At 38.5% G+C, this 20,408-nt stretch overlaps 1 protein-coding gene across 1 annotated transcript; it reads right to left on the bottom strand.

Moving 5' to 3' along the window:
- Nucleotides 1–196: 196 nt before the first annotated feature.
- Nucleotides 197–18,903, bottom strand: nup160 (nucleoporin 160). Its single transcript, XM_055192741.2, has 34 exons — nucleotides 18,777–18,903; nucleotides 17,950–18,058; nucleotides 16,198–16,408; nucleotides 15,810–16,035; nucleotides 15,613–15,688; nucleotides 15,421–15,535; nucleotides 15,021–15,260; nucleotides 14,845–14,942; nucleotides 12,011–12,095; nucleotides 11,852–11,920; nucleotides 10,402–10,485; nucleotides 10,153–10,323; nucleotides 9,910–10,009; nucleotides 9,596–9,761; nucleotides 9,379–9,506; nucleotides 8,934–9,231; nucleotides 7,382–7,452; nucleotides 6,364–6,523; nucleotides 6,209–6,278; nucleotides 5,916–6,014; nucleotides 5,679–5,798; nucleotides 5,108–5,203; nucleotides 4,867–4,961; nucleotides 4,682–4,778; nucleotides 4,192–4,297; nucleotides 3,397–3,557; nucleotides 3,118–3,178; nucleotides 2,912–3,022; nucleotides 2,572–2,695; nucleotides 2,393–2,494; nucleotides 2,170–2,311; nucleotides 822–947; nucleotides 634–729; nucleotides 197–454 (listed from the first exon to the last, which is right to left on the bottom strand). The coding sequence occupies exons 1-34, from the start codon at nucleotides 18,865–18,867 to the stop codon at nucleotides 368–370; spliced, it is 4,191 nt and encodes a 1,396-aa protein (XP_055048716.2). The 5' UTR covers nucleotides 18,868–18,903; the 3' UTR covers nucleotides 197–367.
- Nucleotides 18,904–20,408: the final 1,505 nt, after the last annotated feature.

Raw genomic sequence — 20,408 nt, 5'->3', positions numbered from 1 at the left:
GGACTGCATACTGTGTGTCTGTAAAGAGATGAATTAAAATATCTTGTGTAAAGCGGTGCTACTACTACAAATTTTACATAAACCTCAATTAAACAAGACTTGATTACATTCATTTATGTAAACTACATTTCAATTAATAAAGAGAATACAAAATCAAGATTTTTTTGAATGAGTTTATATAGAAAAACACTTAATCCACCATATCAAACTTTTAATACATCAAATCATAGAAACATTTCTAAAATGTTTCAGGTAGGAAGCATAAAGCAACTGTATATGCCATCAATAACTTCATGTAGACATTATTTATATTTAGTAAGTACAGTACAGGTATAAAATGAGTCCATTGAGAAGTGAGTCGATCCATTCAGAACGGGCCATTGAGTCTGTGTCTGCTGCTCTGATCCACCAATCTGTGATACTCGGATAGTTTATCTTTCAGCTTCTTGTACATCTGTGGATAGAAAAGCCAGACAACCTCATTTAATTCAAGTTCACTTGGATTATAAACTTGCACTTTATTTTGAATTACTGTTGATCAAAATGAATGAAACTTTGCGTCATAACAATATGCAATAAATCTTAAGTGTGTATGCATGTAAGAGGTTAAACACATGGACATGAATGTGTCACCTTCTCATTGATCTGACTTTCACTGAGACTTCTTAAGAGTTGATCAATAGATGTGTAGGGCAGCCACACCAGAGGCGCTGTAGCTGAGAGCGGTCGCTGTCAGAGGACAAATCATTTCACAAATTCAACAACAAACTCCAAAACAACTTACTTTACATAATATAGGGTGTGTTTTTGTAACTATATACCTCTATGCCAAAATACTGATGTCCCTTTCCGATCATAGCGTCTACATACTCCAGCACGAGCTCAGATGCTGACTCCAACTGATCGTAGTTCAGATAGAGACGCAAGAGAGCCGCGGTATCCACAGCCTGTAAGACAACCACAACTTAGTCTTAAACACACCAGCAGTGGAGGAAAAACACACGACTGGGTGATTCTCGCGAATCTTATGAGGTGCCATGAAACATTTTGAAAAAAGTAAATGCAAAGTAAAAGGAATCAAAATAAGAAGCAAACAGTTACAAACATCTCTTCAAGTACTATTTTGCACAAATGACATCATACAAACCAATTTTGTTGTTTTTTTTCCACATTTAAGAGTAAACTTTTCATTACCGCAACGTGTCCATGACTGGATTTTGGTTCTTTGACATGTAAATATTTATAATTAAAAAATAAAAAGCTTCAGTGCATGTTATACTATAAACATTTACAGTAAAGAAACATGTGGTATTTCATTGGTAAATGTAGAGACAATAATAAGGAATATAAATGTGTCCAAGAAACATTTTCTCATCCTCCGCAACAATTTTCAATCATTGTTTAAGCCCTCAAGGAACTAACATTTTCTTCTCTCCAGATAAAATTGAAATTTTGTTTTTAGTTCTCATTACCGAAACATGAGTTTGTAAATGCATATATTTAATGTAATATCATGTTGCGGTAATGATAATTTTTTATAATGATAATCTAAAAAAATGTAAATTATTTTATAGGAAATATGTTTTTAAATCCTCTAAAAATAATGGTTATAGTAAGTTCAGACTTTAATCTTATATGTGAAAAAAAATTGGCTTCAAGTTTTTTTATTCTGATGCTTGACATGTATTTCGTGAGAATCACCCGGCTGTGTCCAAAATCGCCCCTTATACCCTTATATAGTGGACTTTTTGAGGGAACGACCATTTGTCTGTGTGTTGCATTGTGGGTTTTGTAGAGGTACTCATTTTTTTGTACTTTGTAAGCATTTGGACACATTTAATCTCTAAAGTGAAATACATTTGTCTACTTTAAAAATACTGTATGTATTAAATGCAATAAAATGACAACAAAAATGGCACATCAGAGGCACATTTCCTCCAATCTTGCTTTCTGTCAGCTGCGTATGAGAATCAACACAAGGTAAAAGGCTATATAGACGCAAAAAAGAAAAACAAATGGTATGCAAAGCAATGAACCAAAGGCAATCAAATAGAATTAAGCATGCAAATATTGGTATCAACATCTAAAGGGGAAAAGTGCAAATGTTTATGCATTTCAGCATCAGGATGTAAATGAATATGAGAATGTGAACACATCTGTATTTCTCACCTTGTGTGCATTAACCAGCCAGTCAGGCGGCGGTACGCTGTGTGACAGTAGTTTGTTGATGACACAACGATGATATTTTGCATTTTGTGATGGATGCTGCTCCAAATAATGCTCTAAAAGTCGCCAAGCTTCATCCGTCGCACTGTGTGGTGATAAACTGAATTAATGAAGGCGAACAGTTGGATTTGTGATAATAAAAAAAAGACGGACTCGTTGTACAAACCTGCACTCTTTGGTCGTGATAACACTTGGCAGCTGATTTGCAGCCAGCCAACCCCACGCCTCCGTCTGATCCTGATCACCTTTATGCTGTAGTTTGATACACCTATAAACACACACAAACAGATCTGCAGAAAACTGTGGTTTTGTTAAATGCTCAGACATCTGGAGATCTAAACGTACTTGAAAGTCAGTCCCTCGAAGACAGGAGTGAGAGGTAGGTTAAAAGTCTGACACAGCGTCAGGGCCGTGTCAAAAAGTCCTGTTTGGACCAGAAGCGTCACCATATCTACTGAAGATGCTGCTCCTGTAAGAGAAATGACATTGGGTTAAAGTTTTATTCTTTAAAATACTGCGTACACACCAAACACGAAGCATCGCGTGCCTCGCTCTAGATTACTCATAGGAACATTTTTTAATTTCGTGCAAATTTTTTGCTTGAGTTGAATATTTATTTATATATTTATATAAATAGCGAGTGTTTTTTTACAACTAAATGTAAATGTATACAGTGTGCCGTTACCTGCAATGGCTGCTGATGACGGGTCCTGTTGGGCCAAAGTCAAGCGACTGCGAGCCAGAATATACTCCTTCTCTAAATCCTTCAGCTCCAAAATGTCAATCCGCTGACTTACTGTGTAAAATAAAATAAAAAATTTCATGACAATGATGAAATTACGATTATCGGGTTAAAGACACTGAAAATACTGTTAAGAGTCCCAACAGTACCTGGACCTGCAGCCATTTCACCATCATAGTTCCTCTTCGGTGATGCACCTGGTCGTTCATACTAGAGTTACAAAAAAATTATTTCAGTTTTTCAATGTTGCTTTACAAATTACTACAATATCTGACAAAATAACTTGGCGTGATATATTTAGTAGAAAATGAAGCTTTTAGTGTTTCACAGGTTTGGTACAACACAGAAAGTGGCCAAAACAATTAATTATGTGTGCTATTAAAATACTAAAGAAAGCCTCGGGCAAAAATAAAAGACAGCTTGCTCACAACTGCTCCAGATGAGGGCTGGACGATCCAAGCATATTCCGGTTGAACAAGCCGCAGACAGTTGAGGGCCGCCAGGTAACAGTTCACCTGTTTTTGAAGCCCGAGTAAAGTCCGTACCTCGCGCCCCAAACGCATCCCATACTCGAACATGACTGTACCCGCTGAAACAGATGTAACGTTTCTGTTAGTTCAATAACAATTCCTGCTTGAATCACTATTTAATTTCAAAACAACCCTCCATGTAACTCTGTGCCAAAGTTTTCCTACTTAGATCATTAAATGATAAAAAAGTCCTGAAAGTTTCGCTTAGTAAATGAAAGTTGGCATTAAAGTGAATTGATTCCCATGCAAACACATTTATTCCTTTCAACTAAATTTTATGATATCAGCAATCATGCAAAAATCATAAAAATACAAGGACCTCTCAAGAAAAACAACTACATGTCTCCTTTACCAATTTTTTTTTATGATGGTCTTAAACGTACTTATTGATATACACGCTTCTAGTTTAAGATCTTTTGCAATTTATTACTTGCCCATGGTGCATAGTTTGAAAATGCAGTTTTCCCAAATCTTTGCATTTGTAATAAAGCATAGAGACGCATGATACACTGAAACAAGGATCCGTAAGATGGAGGAGTATGCGTGCATATATAATATGTCACCATAATCAATCACAGAAAAGTAGAAGGTTTTTTGCATAAACAGAATAGGTCCCAAAACAGACCCCTGAGGGACCCCTTTAGATATCCCAAGATCAGTAAATCTTCTGCAATGTTGCTGATTTGTTCGTACCTTTCCTGTAGTTATGTCGATTGATGTGAAAGGCATACAACAGCTCGTAGTAGTTGTGAGTCATGAGGTCCACCGCTCTCGCACGAGACTCAATGATGCCAACCACCTGAAAGAAAGCAGCAATAAATACACAACCACTTGACTGAAAACATGGGCAACAATGAAATATTCATTCATTATTACCATGTTCAATATAAGGTAAGGTCAAATAGATAAGGGCTCAACAATGAGAATGATCTAGGGCCAGTGTAAAATGCATTTCCCTCTAGGGCCTTATTATTAACTGTTACCATGGCAACATTATCTAAAATCATTTGTAATGTGCACTAAATGTATGTACTCTTTTTTTGTGATGGAAAGTTCATGTATTTACATCAAACACAGAACAAAATCTTATGTAAGGTAGTCCGTTTCATTAATTCAGTGTTCAGTGTAACTCGTAACACTTATTGTTGAGCCCTGGTGTGTAGTTTAGACATGTGTATGTTACCTCATTGTGTAAATTAACAAACGAGAACTGAATGAGATCCCTGAGCTGAGCACGCTCACACAGCACCACCACCAGCTGCCTTAAACAATCCAACTGCCTGAAGATAAACACACAAACACACACAGATCAAGACGTGCGTCACATTTTACTACGGTCGAGATGATGACATCACTGCCGCTCAATACCTGCTGGGATCCGGGTTCTGGGTCAGGGCTTCATACGCCTGACTGTTATGACCGAGATCCAGATGATGTTTGAATATACGAGTCCACAGCGCAGCCTACAACAACATTTATTAGTAAACTGATTATCATTGAGATAGTGGCCATACACAATAATGCACACATCACAAAATCATCAAATGTGGTTGATATTAAATAAATAAAGATATATAGTTTTATATAATTTAAGCATTACGTCACTTACCTGGCTTCTCTCATCATTAGCAGCTTCAGATATGGCCAGTGTGGCTAATTCAATGACAAGCTCGGGTAAACCAATATCCTCCAATAACCGCAGAACCTACACAAATCAACAATTACAAATGTAAGGACAGTAGATATATAACTTTCAGAGTACATAAAAACAAAACAAAAAACAGAACAAGAAATGTAATAAGTAATAGCTTTTAAACATGACTTATTGGGGTATAGTCTCACAATCTTGTCTGACGGTAATAAAAGTGCGTTTTTAAGGTGCAAAGTACTGATAGGAATATTCATCTGACAAGAAGTTTTGTTTTATCAGGTATGTGCGTGTACCATATTTTCCACTGGCAGCACGAATAACATGGGCAGAGCATCTCCGGGTTCAAGGTCAGATATCATATTTCATAAAAGTCTAGTGTAAAAACAGCATAGCATTTTTGTCCTTTAAAAAAAATTTAAAAACCAAGAATCGAATCAAATCGTGACCTTAGAATTGAAAATGTAATCGAATCGAGGATTTGGAGAATCGTGCACACCCCAATAAAATACTGCCATCATCACAGCCTTACCTTGTTATAATAGAGTAATCGTGGGGCGGTGGCAGCCGTCACCTCATCTGAACCTGCAATTTTCATTAAAAAATCTTCTTTCTCCACCTCAGCCGCTGCTTCCTGGAAACACTGCAATGCCTAAAACCACAACACACAAACATAAAACGTCTATTGGTTACAACATACTAGATCTTCATTTTAAGACTTGAAAGATTATTTCTGTGACTTCCTCTCCTGACTAGATGATGTCCTTACCTTCTGCCCCTCACCATTGGCCAGATAGCACTGACCCAACACAAAGCGACAGGATCCCACGTTCACCTGGCACCAGGGCCCTACTAACCGAACATACTCCTGCAGAAAGACATGACAAACCATAGAGTCAAAAAATAAAGATACTATAATATATACAGCATAACTATTTACATACATAAAACAGAGCAGTTAAGGTATATATTTTATCATAGGCTTTTTATCCTAGGAATCAAAAAGTCCAGTGCCAATAGGTTTTTTGTGCTAACACTTAGTATTTATATCTTAAGCCTCACCTGTAGTTGTGCATACTGGCAATTCCCCATCAGGCATTCAGGAAACAGGAAGTTTGGATTGCTGGGCCAGCTGATAAAATGATGCAAGGCAAAACCTTATAAACAAATGAAAAACTGATTGAAAATGTTCAGTGCGTTTCACATGAGGAGGATACATAAACTGGCAGAGCAGCGTGAGGACGCTAGAGATCATCTGCGGCCAGTGAAGCACCGTCACATTGTCCTCCAGATCCTGCTGGGTGAAGATTTGAGACACGATGGCTTTACGAGCCACGTTCTGGTAAAACAACTCCAACACAGTCTGAGGACTCAACACTGGAGAAGATAGAGAGGAGGAGTCAATATTATACTTTATACTGTACTGAACCGTACCCGAGTGAGTTTTTACTTCCTTTCCACTACCCTGCGTGTCTGAACTCAAACAATGCTTTTGATCCAGACCTGTCTATGCTTAGTAGTTTATTAGATGTGTTTGATCTCATTTGGCACAGTGAAGACCGAATGGTATATGACATTAAAGTAACACAATTTGGGAGCAGACTGCACTTGCGGTTACTTAAAAGTACACTCCACTTTTTTTTAAATATTCTCATTTTCCAGCTCCCCTAGAGTTAAACATTTGATTTTTACCTTTTTGGAAGCCGATCTCCGGGTCTGACGGTACCACTTTTAGCATAGATTAGCACAATCCACTGAAGCTGATTAGACCATTAGCATCGCTAAATGGTCCAAAGTGCATAATTAAGGGTGTGGCCACTTGAGTGAAGGGTGAACTGCCACTGCTGTCACTAGAGTCGAGATAGGCGTGGGTGGTTTCAACAACCAGACACCTTAGCTTCGCCCACAGGCTGCCCCCCTTTACCCATTTTTGGATATCCGCGAGTGATGTGCGCTAACGCGCGGCCAAGATACTAAATAATATTCAGAAACCTATGGGTGATGTCATGGACACTACGTCCATCTATTCTTTACAGTCTATGATGACACGCCATTCTCCAGATAAGAGGTTTCAGAAATCTGACAACTAAAGCGTACCGCAGTGACATAGGTTACGGAGCAATCACAGTAGTCCCAACCAGGCTATGGGGTTAAACGAACTCGGGTACGGTTCAGTTTGAATAATGAAAGTACACCTTTACAAACAGTAAATCTGTGATGTAGCATTAACTGCACCTGATCTGTTGCTTGCAGGGGCTGTAGAGTCTGAAAGCTCCAGAACAGACAAATGCTGAAGATCAGCGTTCCTAAAGAGAGAAATTATTATACATGTATTGTTACAGACACTTTTGACCACGGGTTCACACCAGCCGCGTTCGAGGCGTCAAATTCGCATCTACCGCATCTAGTTTGCTGCTTGAACATTTTGAGTTTACTCGCTTCATTCGCGCATGAAAGCCGTGCGTGAAATTCTAGTCATCGAGACATTCACGGGGAAATTTGCATCATGGGAGGGGCTGCTGCGACTCCACTCGCTTTCTGTAATCACGTCACTACTAGAGCAAGCTCCTGATTGGTTAACGGTGCATGTTTTCCGCCCCAAGTTTTGTCCAATTTTTCAACTCGCGCTGAACGCCTCATTCGCGCCGCAAGACCTCCAGACATTGTTCTTTACATTGACTTAACATTGAAATCACTCACGCTTGACACCTCTACCGCGGCTGGTCTGAATGCAGCATGAGAGAATCAAACTATAAAAAGTATTTTGTTCATGTTAACTTAAAGGCGGAGTCCACGATGTTTGAAAGCCAATGTTGATATTTGAAATCACCCAAACAAACACGCCCCTACCCCAATAGAATCTGGACCTTCTGTTGATAGACCCGCCCCACACATACGCAACCCGGCATTTGATTTGATTTGATTGGCTATAAGTGTGTTTTGGTAGTCGGCCCGTCTCCTTTTCCAACGCGGTTTTCTAACATCGTGGACTCCGCCTTTAAGAGATCGCTAACAATGGCAACAGTCGCTTAAAGGGATAGTTCGCCCAAAAATAAAATAATGTCATTAATGATCACCCTCATGTCGTTCCAAACCCGTAAGACCTCCGTTCATCTTCAGAACACAGTTTAAGATGTTTACAGTTTCGGACCCTCCATTGAAAACCTATGTATGGTATACTGTCAATGTCCAGAAAGGTTATAAAAACATCATCAAAGTAGTCCATGTGACATCAGTGGGTCAGTTAAAATTTGTTGAAGCATCGAAGATACATTTTGGTCCAAAAATTACGACTTCATTCACCATTGTCTTCTCTTCCGGGGCTGTATACCGTACATAGATTTTCAATGGAGGGTCAGAAAGCTCTCTGACTAAATCTAAAACATCCAAAACTGTGTTCCGAAAATGAACGAAGGTCTTACGGGTTTTGGAACGGCATGAGGGTGAGGCATTAATAACATAATTTTCACTTGTGGGTGAACTATCGCTTTAAAAATGCTGTGAAAGTGCGCGGATTGATGGGAATCTTCACCGTAACTTACGATAGGAATAGAGAGGACAGGACTCACAAATCACGTTAACGGATGATGTAATGAAATAAAGTTTGATAATCGTTACATTATAATGTAAGCCGACAGTGTGCCTTGATAGAAGCAACAAAAGAATGGTGAGATATACGCTTCAAATACTACTACTGCATATGTTTAAAGTGTTTAAATATTAAAATGTTTAAAGATCTTGCACTACGATCTGAAATACTTTATCTTATTTCCTGTACTGGACTTACAGTATGTCCAGCGGGACGGAGGAGGACATCGTCAGGCTCATCTGTTTGAGGAGGTGATACGTGCACAGCAAATGAGAGCAGCGAGGAATCAAATCCTGCTGTATCTGCAACATCTCATTGCCACCTGGAAGAAAAATATTGTCACCATGGCGACGGTAAAGCTGGAGGAGGACGAGCAGGTCTCTACACAGTAGTGCTCGGGTCATGGTGGTCTGACAAACGGCTTGACAGATCAGACTGGCGGCCGCACTGCTGCCGTACAGCTGAGACAGACTGATTCTCACACGTAGAGACTGACCTGAAACATCATAACACGTCACTTTTATGATCTCCTAACTTCTGACAAAAAGTGACAAAAGAAGCCACACTGACAAAAGAAGCCATAATGAAGACTACATGAGGACAGCAGGTCAAGATATCATGTACCACAAAACTCTAACGGTACCTGAAACAGGTCTACTGTCAAGCTCCGCGTCTGTCTCGAGGTCCAGCTCTCGGAGCAGCAGGTTCATAGCACTGACGGCGTTACGAATCTCTAGCAGTTTGTTTAAGATCTCCTCAATCCCACTCCCACTGTGGAGACAGAGTATTTCATACGGGTAAACAAAACTGATTGACAGCTAGTGTGACATCATAACATTGGTCATTGAATAAATACTGACTGCTCATTGGCCAGCAGAGCATCCAAGATTTTCTCAGAGGCTCTTTCTGGAGACAATAGGTGATCAAGAGATTTCTCCATCTCATAGGCCATTTCCTCCGTAAGACTTTCATTCACCTGACGCAGACACTGAACCAGCTGCAGGACGTCCCGGCTCATATCCGAGTCTGAGAAAACGGTGCCATTGAAAGTTATAATATTAAGCGATACGTTTTAGGATCTCAAACAACAATAAGGATAACAATGTTTTATTTAAGATTTCGTATCTTGCATGTGACAGACCTTCAACTTGAACTCAAAAGACTGCCATCTTACCCTCAGCAATAGGCGTGTCCTCTTCTGTAGAAAAGTACTCATCTGAGGACAGGTAAAGGTGGTCGACAGCAAAACAGGGCAACAAGAAAGACACAAAGGCCTGGAAGAGACAAAATAATTATCAAAAGAATTTTTAATTAAGATAAAATAGTATAGGCGGGACATGGAAATCAATAGTTTTATGAAGCATTGATTAATAATTTGCAAGGAGTAGAGACACCGTGAAAGACTTCCAGCTGGTACCTTCTTGAGGACACAGACCATGGCTGTGGCAGTGCTCACGTGCAAGGCGAGAGGGTTGGACAAAACCTCCTGATACTGCAGACAACAGGCGTAAAATTTGGACCAGAACTCCACCTGCAGTAAGCGATAATCGTCCTGAGCGAACTCGTACTCCGTCACATTGGCCTGAATCTAAATGAAACACAGATCAAGAAATGTTTAACACTAACAGATTAAACTAAACACAAGAGATAAAGAGTACCACCTCACCTCATTCTCCACTGTGACCACAACCTCTTTCTTCAGCTCCTCCCATGATAAGTCCAAATGTCGCTCTGTACCCCGTTTGTAAATCTGGACAAATAAAATTGTAAAAAAAATACTTCATCTAAGGAGGTCATTAAACAATATATTTATGGTTGGTATCCCTACACACGTGACCTTACATAATTTCGCAATATGTAATTTTGCGCTTTTGGGTTTTTTTGTGAAAATTTTAATTGTTTCACTAGATAAGACCCTTATGCCTCAGTTGGGATCCTTCTGAAGCTGCAATAAAACTGTAAACTCTTGAGGTCCACTAAAGTCCACTATATGGAGAAAAATCCTGAAAATGATAACCTCAAAAATTTTTTCGATTGAACAAAAAAAAACCATCTTGGATGACATGGGGCTGAGTAAATTATCGGGATTTCTTTTTATGAAAGTGAAATAATCCTTTAACACAAGGATGAGAAAATAATGACTAAACTTTTTTAGGTTCTAATGCTTTAAGACACAATGTTTCCTCATTTTTAAATTACTCTGAATAAAATTGTCTGCTAAATGAATACATGAGAATATAAAATAATTTGTTTTCAAAAATCTCTTATCCTCTAGTGGACAACTTGAGAATTACAGTCCTCACACATTGTTTTATTAAAGGGGTCATAGCATGAAAATCAGACTTTTTTCATGTTTAAGTGCTATAATAGGCTTTATGCCCAGCTGCACTACTTCCTGAACTTCAGCCAGCTCGTTGTTTCCTGTCTTCCATTATTGGACAAACTGATTAATCCAGGTGTGCCTGACCTCAGTAGTCACAAACAAACTGATTAATCCAGGTGTGCCTGACCTCAGTAGTCACAACAACAATAATCAGACACACCTGGATGAATCAGTTTGTCCAATAATGGCAGACAGGAAACAAGGAGCTGGCTGAAGTTCAGGAAGTAGTGCAGCTGGGCATTAAGCCTATTGGGTCCCCAGTGCTTCTATCAACATAGAAAATGTGAAAAAGATCAACCCAGTAACTTTGTTTGGGTAAGCCATTCTTTGCAAGCATGTGAAAATTTAGGTAGTGCAGATTTCGCCTGTTTTGTGAGGTAGGTAGCAAAGCGAATTACATTAATACCGCCCCCTTAATCTGTACTATCCAACCACAGCACTGCCATTAAGGGCAAAAGAAAAGGAATTGACAGCACAATTGAGTTTCAATTACAACAAACCACCATCATTGTGATCAGTGTTTGCGTTTCATCTGCTCATTTGCATTTTAAATGACACACCAAAAAACGGCACACTTCAGCTCGTGGCACTTTTAACATGTTATAATAAATTAGCTGTGGGGTATTTTGAGCTAAAACTTCATATACGCACTCTGGGGACCCCAAATATTTATTTTACATCTTAAAAAAATCTCATAATATGACCCCTTTAAAATATAAAATGAGATTCATACCTGTAAAGCTTTAACAATGGCCGCAGCTGTGAAGCGTACTGGTGAAAAGAGAACCTCCAGATAGGTTTCCTGTTTAAAAAGATGACAACATTTGAGATGACTCAAATTGTGACTCAAAATATAGCACATTAGTTTTAGGGTTTAACTGAATGCTCGTACTCGTGGGTCTTGGTCATCACCAATGTGGACTTCCTCTTGTGGTGGTGGTTGGACAAACACCTGATTCCACATGCCTGCTGCGTTACTGCATTAAAAAAAGAGGTCAAGGAAAACATGACAAAAAAGACATTAGAAAGAGAGGCTTCTTTTTTTTCATTTAAAGGTCGCATTTTTCCTGATCCCATTTTTTAACCCCTAGTTAGTGTGTAATGTTGCTATAATAGCATAAATAATACCTGTAAAATGGTAACGCTCAAAGTTCACTGCCAGATGATATATTTTCTTCAATAGAATTCCTTTTTCAAAGCCTACAGCGAACGGCCGTTTTGGACTACAGCCCTCTATTTCCTGCATTAATGACGTCAGTAAACTTTTTTTTTTTTAACTAAACTCCACCCACAGGAATACATCAGATGCGAGCTTTGGCTCAAACGGCTCTGCTAAGATAAGCTGCTATCGAATCACAACACACTAAACAAACGACACAATCAGAGCTCGTTACGTATTTCTGAAAGAGGGACTTCAAAGAACAAGGAAGACATCAGCATGTTTTTAGGGCAGTGAAAACAGTGCTATACAGATAAGTAAATTGTGTGAAAAATACCATGTTTTTTTAAAGGTGAAACATCAACACATGGTATATTGCCAACTATAAACATAATCAAAGCATTAAAATCACAGAAAGAACGAGAGCTTTAAAAATCTTTCACAATAAGGTTCAAAGTTGGCTCATCTTATGTTAACAGATTTAAAACAAGTATTTTAAGTTTTTGTTTTAATAATGAATTTGTTTTCTTGAATTTTTTGTGTTTCATTTTTGATGTCAAATTTTATTTTGTCTATTCATTTTATATACATTTTTGTATACAAAAATAAAATAAAAAGGTATTCAGAATCAGAACAAAAACTAAATTGGTCCAAATATTTAACACTGTGGTTTTAATCAATATTTTAATATAAGAATTTATAATTCTATAATAATAATTATAATTAATTAATTTTGAAATTTATATTTTCATGTTAGTTTCAGTTAAATTTGTAGTCATTTTTAACTAATATTACTTAATGGGGCGGTTTCCCAGACAGGGATTAGACTAGTCCTAGACTAAAATAAATGTAAGAGCTGTCCAAAAAGAAAACAACTTGCGCTGACATATATTAAAATACATCAGTGCAGGGCTCCAGACTAACTTTTTTCACTAGGAGCACAGTGACCCCCAACTGAAAATTTTAGGGGCGCAACCAGAAAATTAGGGGCACACACTGTAAATCAACATGCTAACCAAATTTTCAAATTTCTACTATTTCCACTGTATTACTAATAAATACTTGAATGATAAATGCAGAAAGTACAATGTGCTGTTTCAAATTCAGTGTCACATCACAAAAAAAGGTCAAATTTTCTGGTCGCACATGTGCGACTGGATGTAAAATTCAGTGGCACACTCTCAAATTTTGGTGGCAGTCTGGAGCCCTGCAGTGCCCTTTGTCTTGCATCAAAATGCACACAAGTAATGTTTTTAGTAAGGCATGTTGGTTAAAACTAGTTATATTTCGTATTTAAACTAAGGCCTAGTCCTGGCTTAAGCTAATTCCTGTTCAGGAAACCGCCCCTATAAGTTTAATTTCTGTCTTTTAGGTTTAGTTTTTGTTTTAGGTAATAATTAAAGGTGCAATTTGTAAGATATTTGCAGTAAAATGTCCAAAAACCACTAGGCCAGTGTTATATATTTTGTCCAGCTGATTACTATCAATATCTGTAATGTTTTCAACTACTTGTAAATCGTGAGAAAATTTCCATTCAAAACATTGACACAGGGCAGTGCAGTCTCCTATCAATTACATTAATATCCATGTGACCCTTTGTCACCGCCTTTACTGACGTAAAAACCACATGACAACATTTCTCGTTCGCGTCTGATTGATGGCCATCAGCGGTTGAGTTAAAGACTACAAATCCCATAATTCCACGCTGCTTCAGAGCGTCAGTAAACAACATCATTGTTATTTATTTGATCTGGCGCCATCTAGCGGCGCATAAATACAAATTGCATCTTTAAAGTGCCTAAACTCATTTTACTGCCAAGAAACATTTAAAAATTTTGTTGCAAGTTTTTTCAACTAAAATATATTTGATTTAATCAACAGATGTGTTTTAGTCTACGATAGGGATGTTCATACTGTTCATACCGATTAACCGAAGGTACGAATTTATGACCGACTGATACTAAAAGAAAAAATATTTCTTGCCGCACAGTGCGTGTCAACACATGTCTACAGACATTTCGCCACTTTTATATCCTTCATTTGTGAATGGCCTTTAAATGACGCAAATTATTGTAAGTAATTATTTGTACAAGAAATCATTTACTGCATGTGTGTACATGCTCGAGTATGGTATAGAAACTGCAAGGAGACGATCGCGGATGTGCAAGATGACAGGACGGACACAGTCCGTCTCCGTCTCACGTGGGAAAGACTTTACATAAACAGAGAAAGATGACGCAAAATCTAAACTGCTTAAGAAATTGCCACTGTGGTGGTCTTTGATAATGTAATGTTGAGTGAAAATTTGATAATGTATGCATCCTGGTTCTGTTGTTGATCTGTTGCTGCTGTTTGCACGTTCAAATTAAATCAAATGTTTGTATTGTTTTTTCCGGGTCAAAGACAACCGTCAAATGTATTTTTACTCAATGACAATTTAATATTAAAATCTTATTACAGTTAATGTTCGGTAAACAAGCTGCCAGCTGTAAATTCACCGAAGTGAATATACCTAGTTTACGACGATAATTACGATGTTTCAGTACATATCTAATTTAAAACACTTATGCTCAAAGTTAATGTACTTCACCACGGTCTGATTGTCACTATCTAGCAAAAGAGCCCACACTTCGGTCGCCGTCAAGACGAAATCCACAAGAGTGTCCTGTTCAACACAAACACATGCATTACACACACATCGATCATTAATCATACAGTCCACGTGTACTGTACTGAGCCGTACCTCCTTTGACAACAGTGTTGAGATGTGATCCAGGCTGTATCGGCCGTTCTCATTGGCCACCAGCTGCAGCACACAGAACTGACTGCGGTTGGGCACGGCGAGGTAAACGGCGAGACACAGGCCGATGCTGGAGGTGAAGCAGAGACGGAGCTTATGAGACTGTGCTGGAGAGCTCTTCATCTCAACACGACCCACGGGCATGTAATCTGACATGTCAGTCACCAGCAGACACATCTGATGCTTAAATGCAAACAATAAACACATTTTTTACAACATGCAGAAGTCATTTAAACATTTCAGCTCGTGTGTGTTAACAGAAACAGTGTGTAAGTTGCTGCCATACGGAGAAAAGCCTGAGATTCATAACTGATATTTTGATATACATTGAAGACACGCTGACCTTAAATGACCACATCCTCAGCTTATGATCCTGACAAAGAGCAAACACAAAGGTGTCGTCCTCTAACTGGTGGACAGCCAGACTGATGGCAAGATCAGATTGACCCTGCTCGCCCCTATGAGAAAGAAACTCAATTTAGGCAACATTTCTTTAAGTTGATTTGGCAGAAATGCGGATGGCAAAAATGGCAACCTGATGGCAGTGGGCATCCAGCCGGCCAATCGCTGCATCACTGAACTCTGTTTCAGCTCCACCACAGACACAGTCCCTTTATCAGACAAAAATATACACACTGTTTTAGTGTCATTTCAAATTTTTTATCACTGCGAATGTTCGAACCCAACCTTTGCAATGCTCCACTAAGTACAAATCCTAAATGGCATGAATACCTTCTTGATCATGAGGAGGTAGAGTAATGATCGTAATGCCACCTAAAGGTGAGGCAAGAGCGAACAGCGCCTCTCCTTCAGTACTGATCCAGGCGGTGGACGTGGATGGTCCTGCGGTCTGTGCACCTTGAGCAAATGGGAGCACATAAAAGTGTGTTGGATCCTTTAAGTTCAGCTTCCCAATATCTGTGAAAATGGACTGCATCTGGAGATCAGTGGCCAGATCCTATAGAGAGACATATGTTGGGTCATGCACAACACATCTAAATGTAAAGTTTTTAATTTGGATGGAAAACCTTTGACGTGTGACAGTGAGCTAAAAAAAGTGCAGTTTCCTGCAAAGCCATGTTTACAAGTTGGACTCTTTAAGAATTTCGGCTTTGCTTACACTGTGGTACATGCGGGTCGGGTGCGGCAGCACGATCCGATGGACCGTTTGGCTTGTGACGATCAGGATCATTACATTGTTGAGCGTCTCCTGAATATGAACTCCTCCTGGCACGAGTGAGCAGTTTGGGATGCGGAGTCGAACGGCATTATTGAGAAGGTTTGTGTCCAGTGACTGCTCGACAAACTGAACCGTGTCACCTGAGGTTGTCCTGCAGACAAAAGACGAACAAGTAAGAGCAAATAAAAAAGAATTAGTACACCAAAATCTTGGCAAAATTAAAAGAAATGTCCTCTGAGGTGAAGCGATGACTTTTGTAACATTGGGTTAGAGGTCATCCGTTAACATGCATTGCATTGTCATAAAAACCAATTTGAAATGATTCAAGCTTTGTGACATGGTGCATTATCCTGCTGGAAGTAGCCATCAGAGGATGGGTACATGGTGGTCATAAAGGGATGGACATTGTCAGAAACAATGCTCAGGTAGGCCGTGGCATTTCAACAATGCCCAATTGGCACTAAGGGGCCTAAAGTGTGCCAAGAAAACATCCTCCACACTATTACACCATTGCATTAATGAGAAATTGAACAGGTGTTCCTAATAATCCTTTAGGTGAGTGTACTTGGATCATGTCTACCATCAAAATTGTGAGGACAACGTGAATCAAGCATGTCTTCTAACGCTTGGTTTTGGCTAGAAGGGATACAGCTACGGCCTAAATCTCACAAGATGTTTGGTTAAAGGGATAGTTCACCCAAAAATGAAAATGTTGTCATCATTTTCTCATCCTCATGTTGATTTAAATCTGTATGGAAAAAAAATTCCATTTTTAATAATATTTTAATAATTGATGGTAAGCACACAGTTGAACTTCCGTAGTTGGGAAAACAAATACGATGGAATTCAATGGGTACCGTCAACTGGGTGCTTAACATCATTTATCAAAATATCTTTTTCATCATTTATCACAAATTAAAAAGAAATTCACACATGTTCAAAACAACATGAGGATGAGAAAATGATGACAGAATCTAAATTTTTGGGTGAACTATCTCTTTAAGTTTAGAAATAGGATTAGGATGAAAACAACGGTCTTGGCTAGATGGAATACAGCTACAGCCTAGATCCCATCCAATGTTGGGTTTAGGGTTACGTTTTAGTGTAGGCTTAATCCTTTCTGGCCACAACTATTCTCACATTACGTCTTCTTGGCCAGTCTTTATTGAAAATGACTCTCTCACAAGTTAACGGTCTCGCCATGGCCCTTAGGTCTGTATTTTCCAGTGATTTGTTTTAAATCCTCCCACTAAGGTACATCTAGTTATTTATCTACTAGGGAAATCTGCAGGGTATCAAAAGTTGTTTGTCTAGATCAGGGGTCTCCAACCTTTTTGTGAGCAAGGGCTAACACAATGGATAAAACAATCTTCTGGAGGTCTACTCAAAACTTTTGTGTTTTACTTGTTGACATCGATGTTTAAAATGTTAACATACATAAAATAAACCAAGATAATATAAAAAAATAGAAAAAATAGAAGATACTAGTTAGTAAAACAGGCAACTCACAGATTTTATACGGGCAGCCTGGTGCCCGCAGGCACCATGTTGGAGACCACTGGTCTAGATAAATAGCCGTATTCTGCACATTTGACTTGTGTACGATCATTTTCTTACAAATACCATAATTTTTAGCTTCTGGTACGATCCTTGGAAATTTCCAACACTGATCCCAGTCAGATGAACACTTACCAGTGTATGTATCTGTTGCTGGTGACAGAGAGGAGTTTAGCGCTGTCCTCATACGAGAATCCACCTGCACTTTCTGCATGTTTCACACCGCCTGAGTGAGCCCCAACACCTGCAAGACATCACAAAATATAACCACACAACAATACTTCATATACACGACAACTCCAATGATTCATTTTTAAAGATCAGAAAATACCTGACTGATCTAATGTATATGCATGACAATTATGATGAATTACTGACTGGTATATCACATTATAAACCATTTGATTATTGACTGCAAGAGATCGCAACATCCTCACAAGCTAGCAATCAAAGAGAGTCAGAAACTTACAAAAAGTTTAAGTGACAAAACGGCACATTACTGTAATATTCCTATTGTATAACGTCATCAGCTTTGTTATAATACTAGTAATAAAGTCCAACCAACTTATATAATTATGCTTTTATATATGACATGTAATGTCAAATGACAATTCGACAGATACTGTGTATTTAAAACAACAACAAAACAAATGCGAAACAGAAACCGAAGCAATCTATGTAACTTACATAAACATAAACAAGGGTCATAACATAAACAAGTCTACGTGACGTTTTTGTGCTGTTAAAAAGTAACATTGCCCCTGCAAAACAATTCCAGGTACACTTAAATTACTAAATGACAGTTAAAGTAACAACTTTTATTACGCATGTGTCAAACATGATCGCATGCGAATGTGCGCTCGTGCCATGAGCGGCAACACAATTGTGAGCAGTAACACCATTAAAGTGCTACACATTAACATGCGAATAACGTGTGTAAAACAGCGTGACGTGTAAAATACCCAGATTTATTGTGATCTCTCTGAATCGGGAAACAGTTTCTCTTTCAAATCCACATATTTCAATGTAGCTCCTCTCCAGAACACCCGCCATCTTCGCGCGCAGCACGCTGGGAATACGCGTCACTTCCGCCCTTCAAACGCTTAAAGGGCCCGTGCACTAAATACTGAAGTACTTGCTGAAAATCCTAGTCATGTAAAAACTATGCATACATGAACATAACTATGAGCAACAAAAGTTCAAAATACTTCTAGCAGAAGTGCATGTACTGGCTTTGAGCTGTCATATTAAGTTTGATATTATCTTTATATCTAAGGGGGCGTGCACACCAAAGCTTATATGCCCCACCATAATTTTGTAGACAAAATTTGTTGAAAACATTTAATTGAAATTCAATTCTATAAGAGCTATCTGTTTCAAGCACGTCTTGTCAAAATAATTGTCTGCTGCACACGCGACTAAAGGGTTTATGATAAAAGTGACGCTCGCGTTTGCCAGATACTCGCATAATCTCATGTGTAATCAGAGTTTACTGTTAAGTGAGTGTCTTGCAAGTATTTTGTGAACGTGAGCATCTCTTTTATCATAAACCGTTTCGACGCATGTGCAGCAGGCACTTATTTTGACAAGATGCATGATTCACATGGTTCACATGGTTCTGCAATGAACACATATTTTGGAATGACGGGCAACACACGACACTCCGAACATATTTTGAATTTGTGCCCCATGGAAGAGAAGTCACCAGCTGCCACTGCTCGACAAAAAAGTTGAAGCATCCGTGGTTTGGCTGTTATAGGCAGTAGGCATCACTTGGCAAATGCCCTACACTTGTTTCTAAAAAAAAATCATTTAACATAGCAGTGAAAGCTATTTACACTTTTCCTGATGATATCACCTTAAAGAAGCATGTACAAGGAGAATGACAAAAGACCCAACACAGAGCCTTGTGGCACAACAGGTTATTTTATTAGTTTAAGCGGTCAAGGAAGTAGGGTCAAATGTTTACATCTATCTGTTAATGGCAACATTATCTGGCCTGGACGAATGAATGTCATGAATGAATAGTATCCATTGACAAATGTAAGTGATTTGTAATATTGCAAATTTTCTAATACAACATAATCTAACCCTGACTGAAACTATGCATGAAAACCTTTTCCCTAAAAAACAGATCATAGTTGAATGTGCAATTCTTTGGTATTTCGTGCATAGAAGACTTGAATCGTAAACTAGTCAATTTACATAGATCAAGTTGTGCTTTCTTGACAGCTAAAGTAACGTCCAGTTCTAGGAACAATTCTGAATACAGAAACTCTGTTTTGTTAGTTCCTATAACAGTAATATAGTGAATTATACTTTAGGGTATCAGATAGTATCTTATGTGGACAAATTATTGTAAATTTCCAGTGTACTCCCTGTTTTTAATTTTTCTTTTTGAAGTAATTGATGAAGTTTCAGCTATATGCAGTAAAGAAATATCTTGTCCTACTGAAATCTGGTTCCTCCTTGTCAATGTAGTGAGACTGACTTACATAAGCCAGATTTCTAAATCTGTGTCTTACCTTCAGGTAGATACCATCTTAGTGCATAAATAAAATGCTATCTTTAGACATTCAGTCTTCTATATATTG

The sequence above is a fragment of the Misgurnus anguillicaudatus genome, chromosome 6 (assembly GCF_027580225.2).
Source record: "Misgurnus anguillicaudatus chromosome 6, ASM2758022v2, whole genome shotgun sequence".
NCBI lineage: Eukaryota > Metazoa > Chordata > Actinopteri > Cypriniformes > Cobitidae > Misgurnus > Misgurnus anguillicaudatus.
The sequence above is the reverse complement of the archived record's forward strand: the minus strand, read 5'-3'. Positions and strand labels throughout refer to the sequence as shown.

Bases quoted from the DNA above. Each gene is read 5' to 3' on its own strand.
- nup160 (XM_055192741.2), bottom strand. From the start codon at position 18,867: ATGGCGGGTGTTCTGGAGAGGAGCTACATTGAAATATGTGGATTTGAA. The intron at 2,495-2,571 runs GTACGTTTAGAT...GTGTGTTTATAG, and splicing joins TTCGAGGGACTGACTTTCAA to GTGTATCAAACTACAGCATA. The intron at 455-633 runs GTGACACATTCA...TTCTATCCACAG, and splicing joins AAAGTCAGATCAATGAGAAG to ATGTACAAGAAGCTGAAAGA.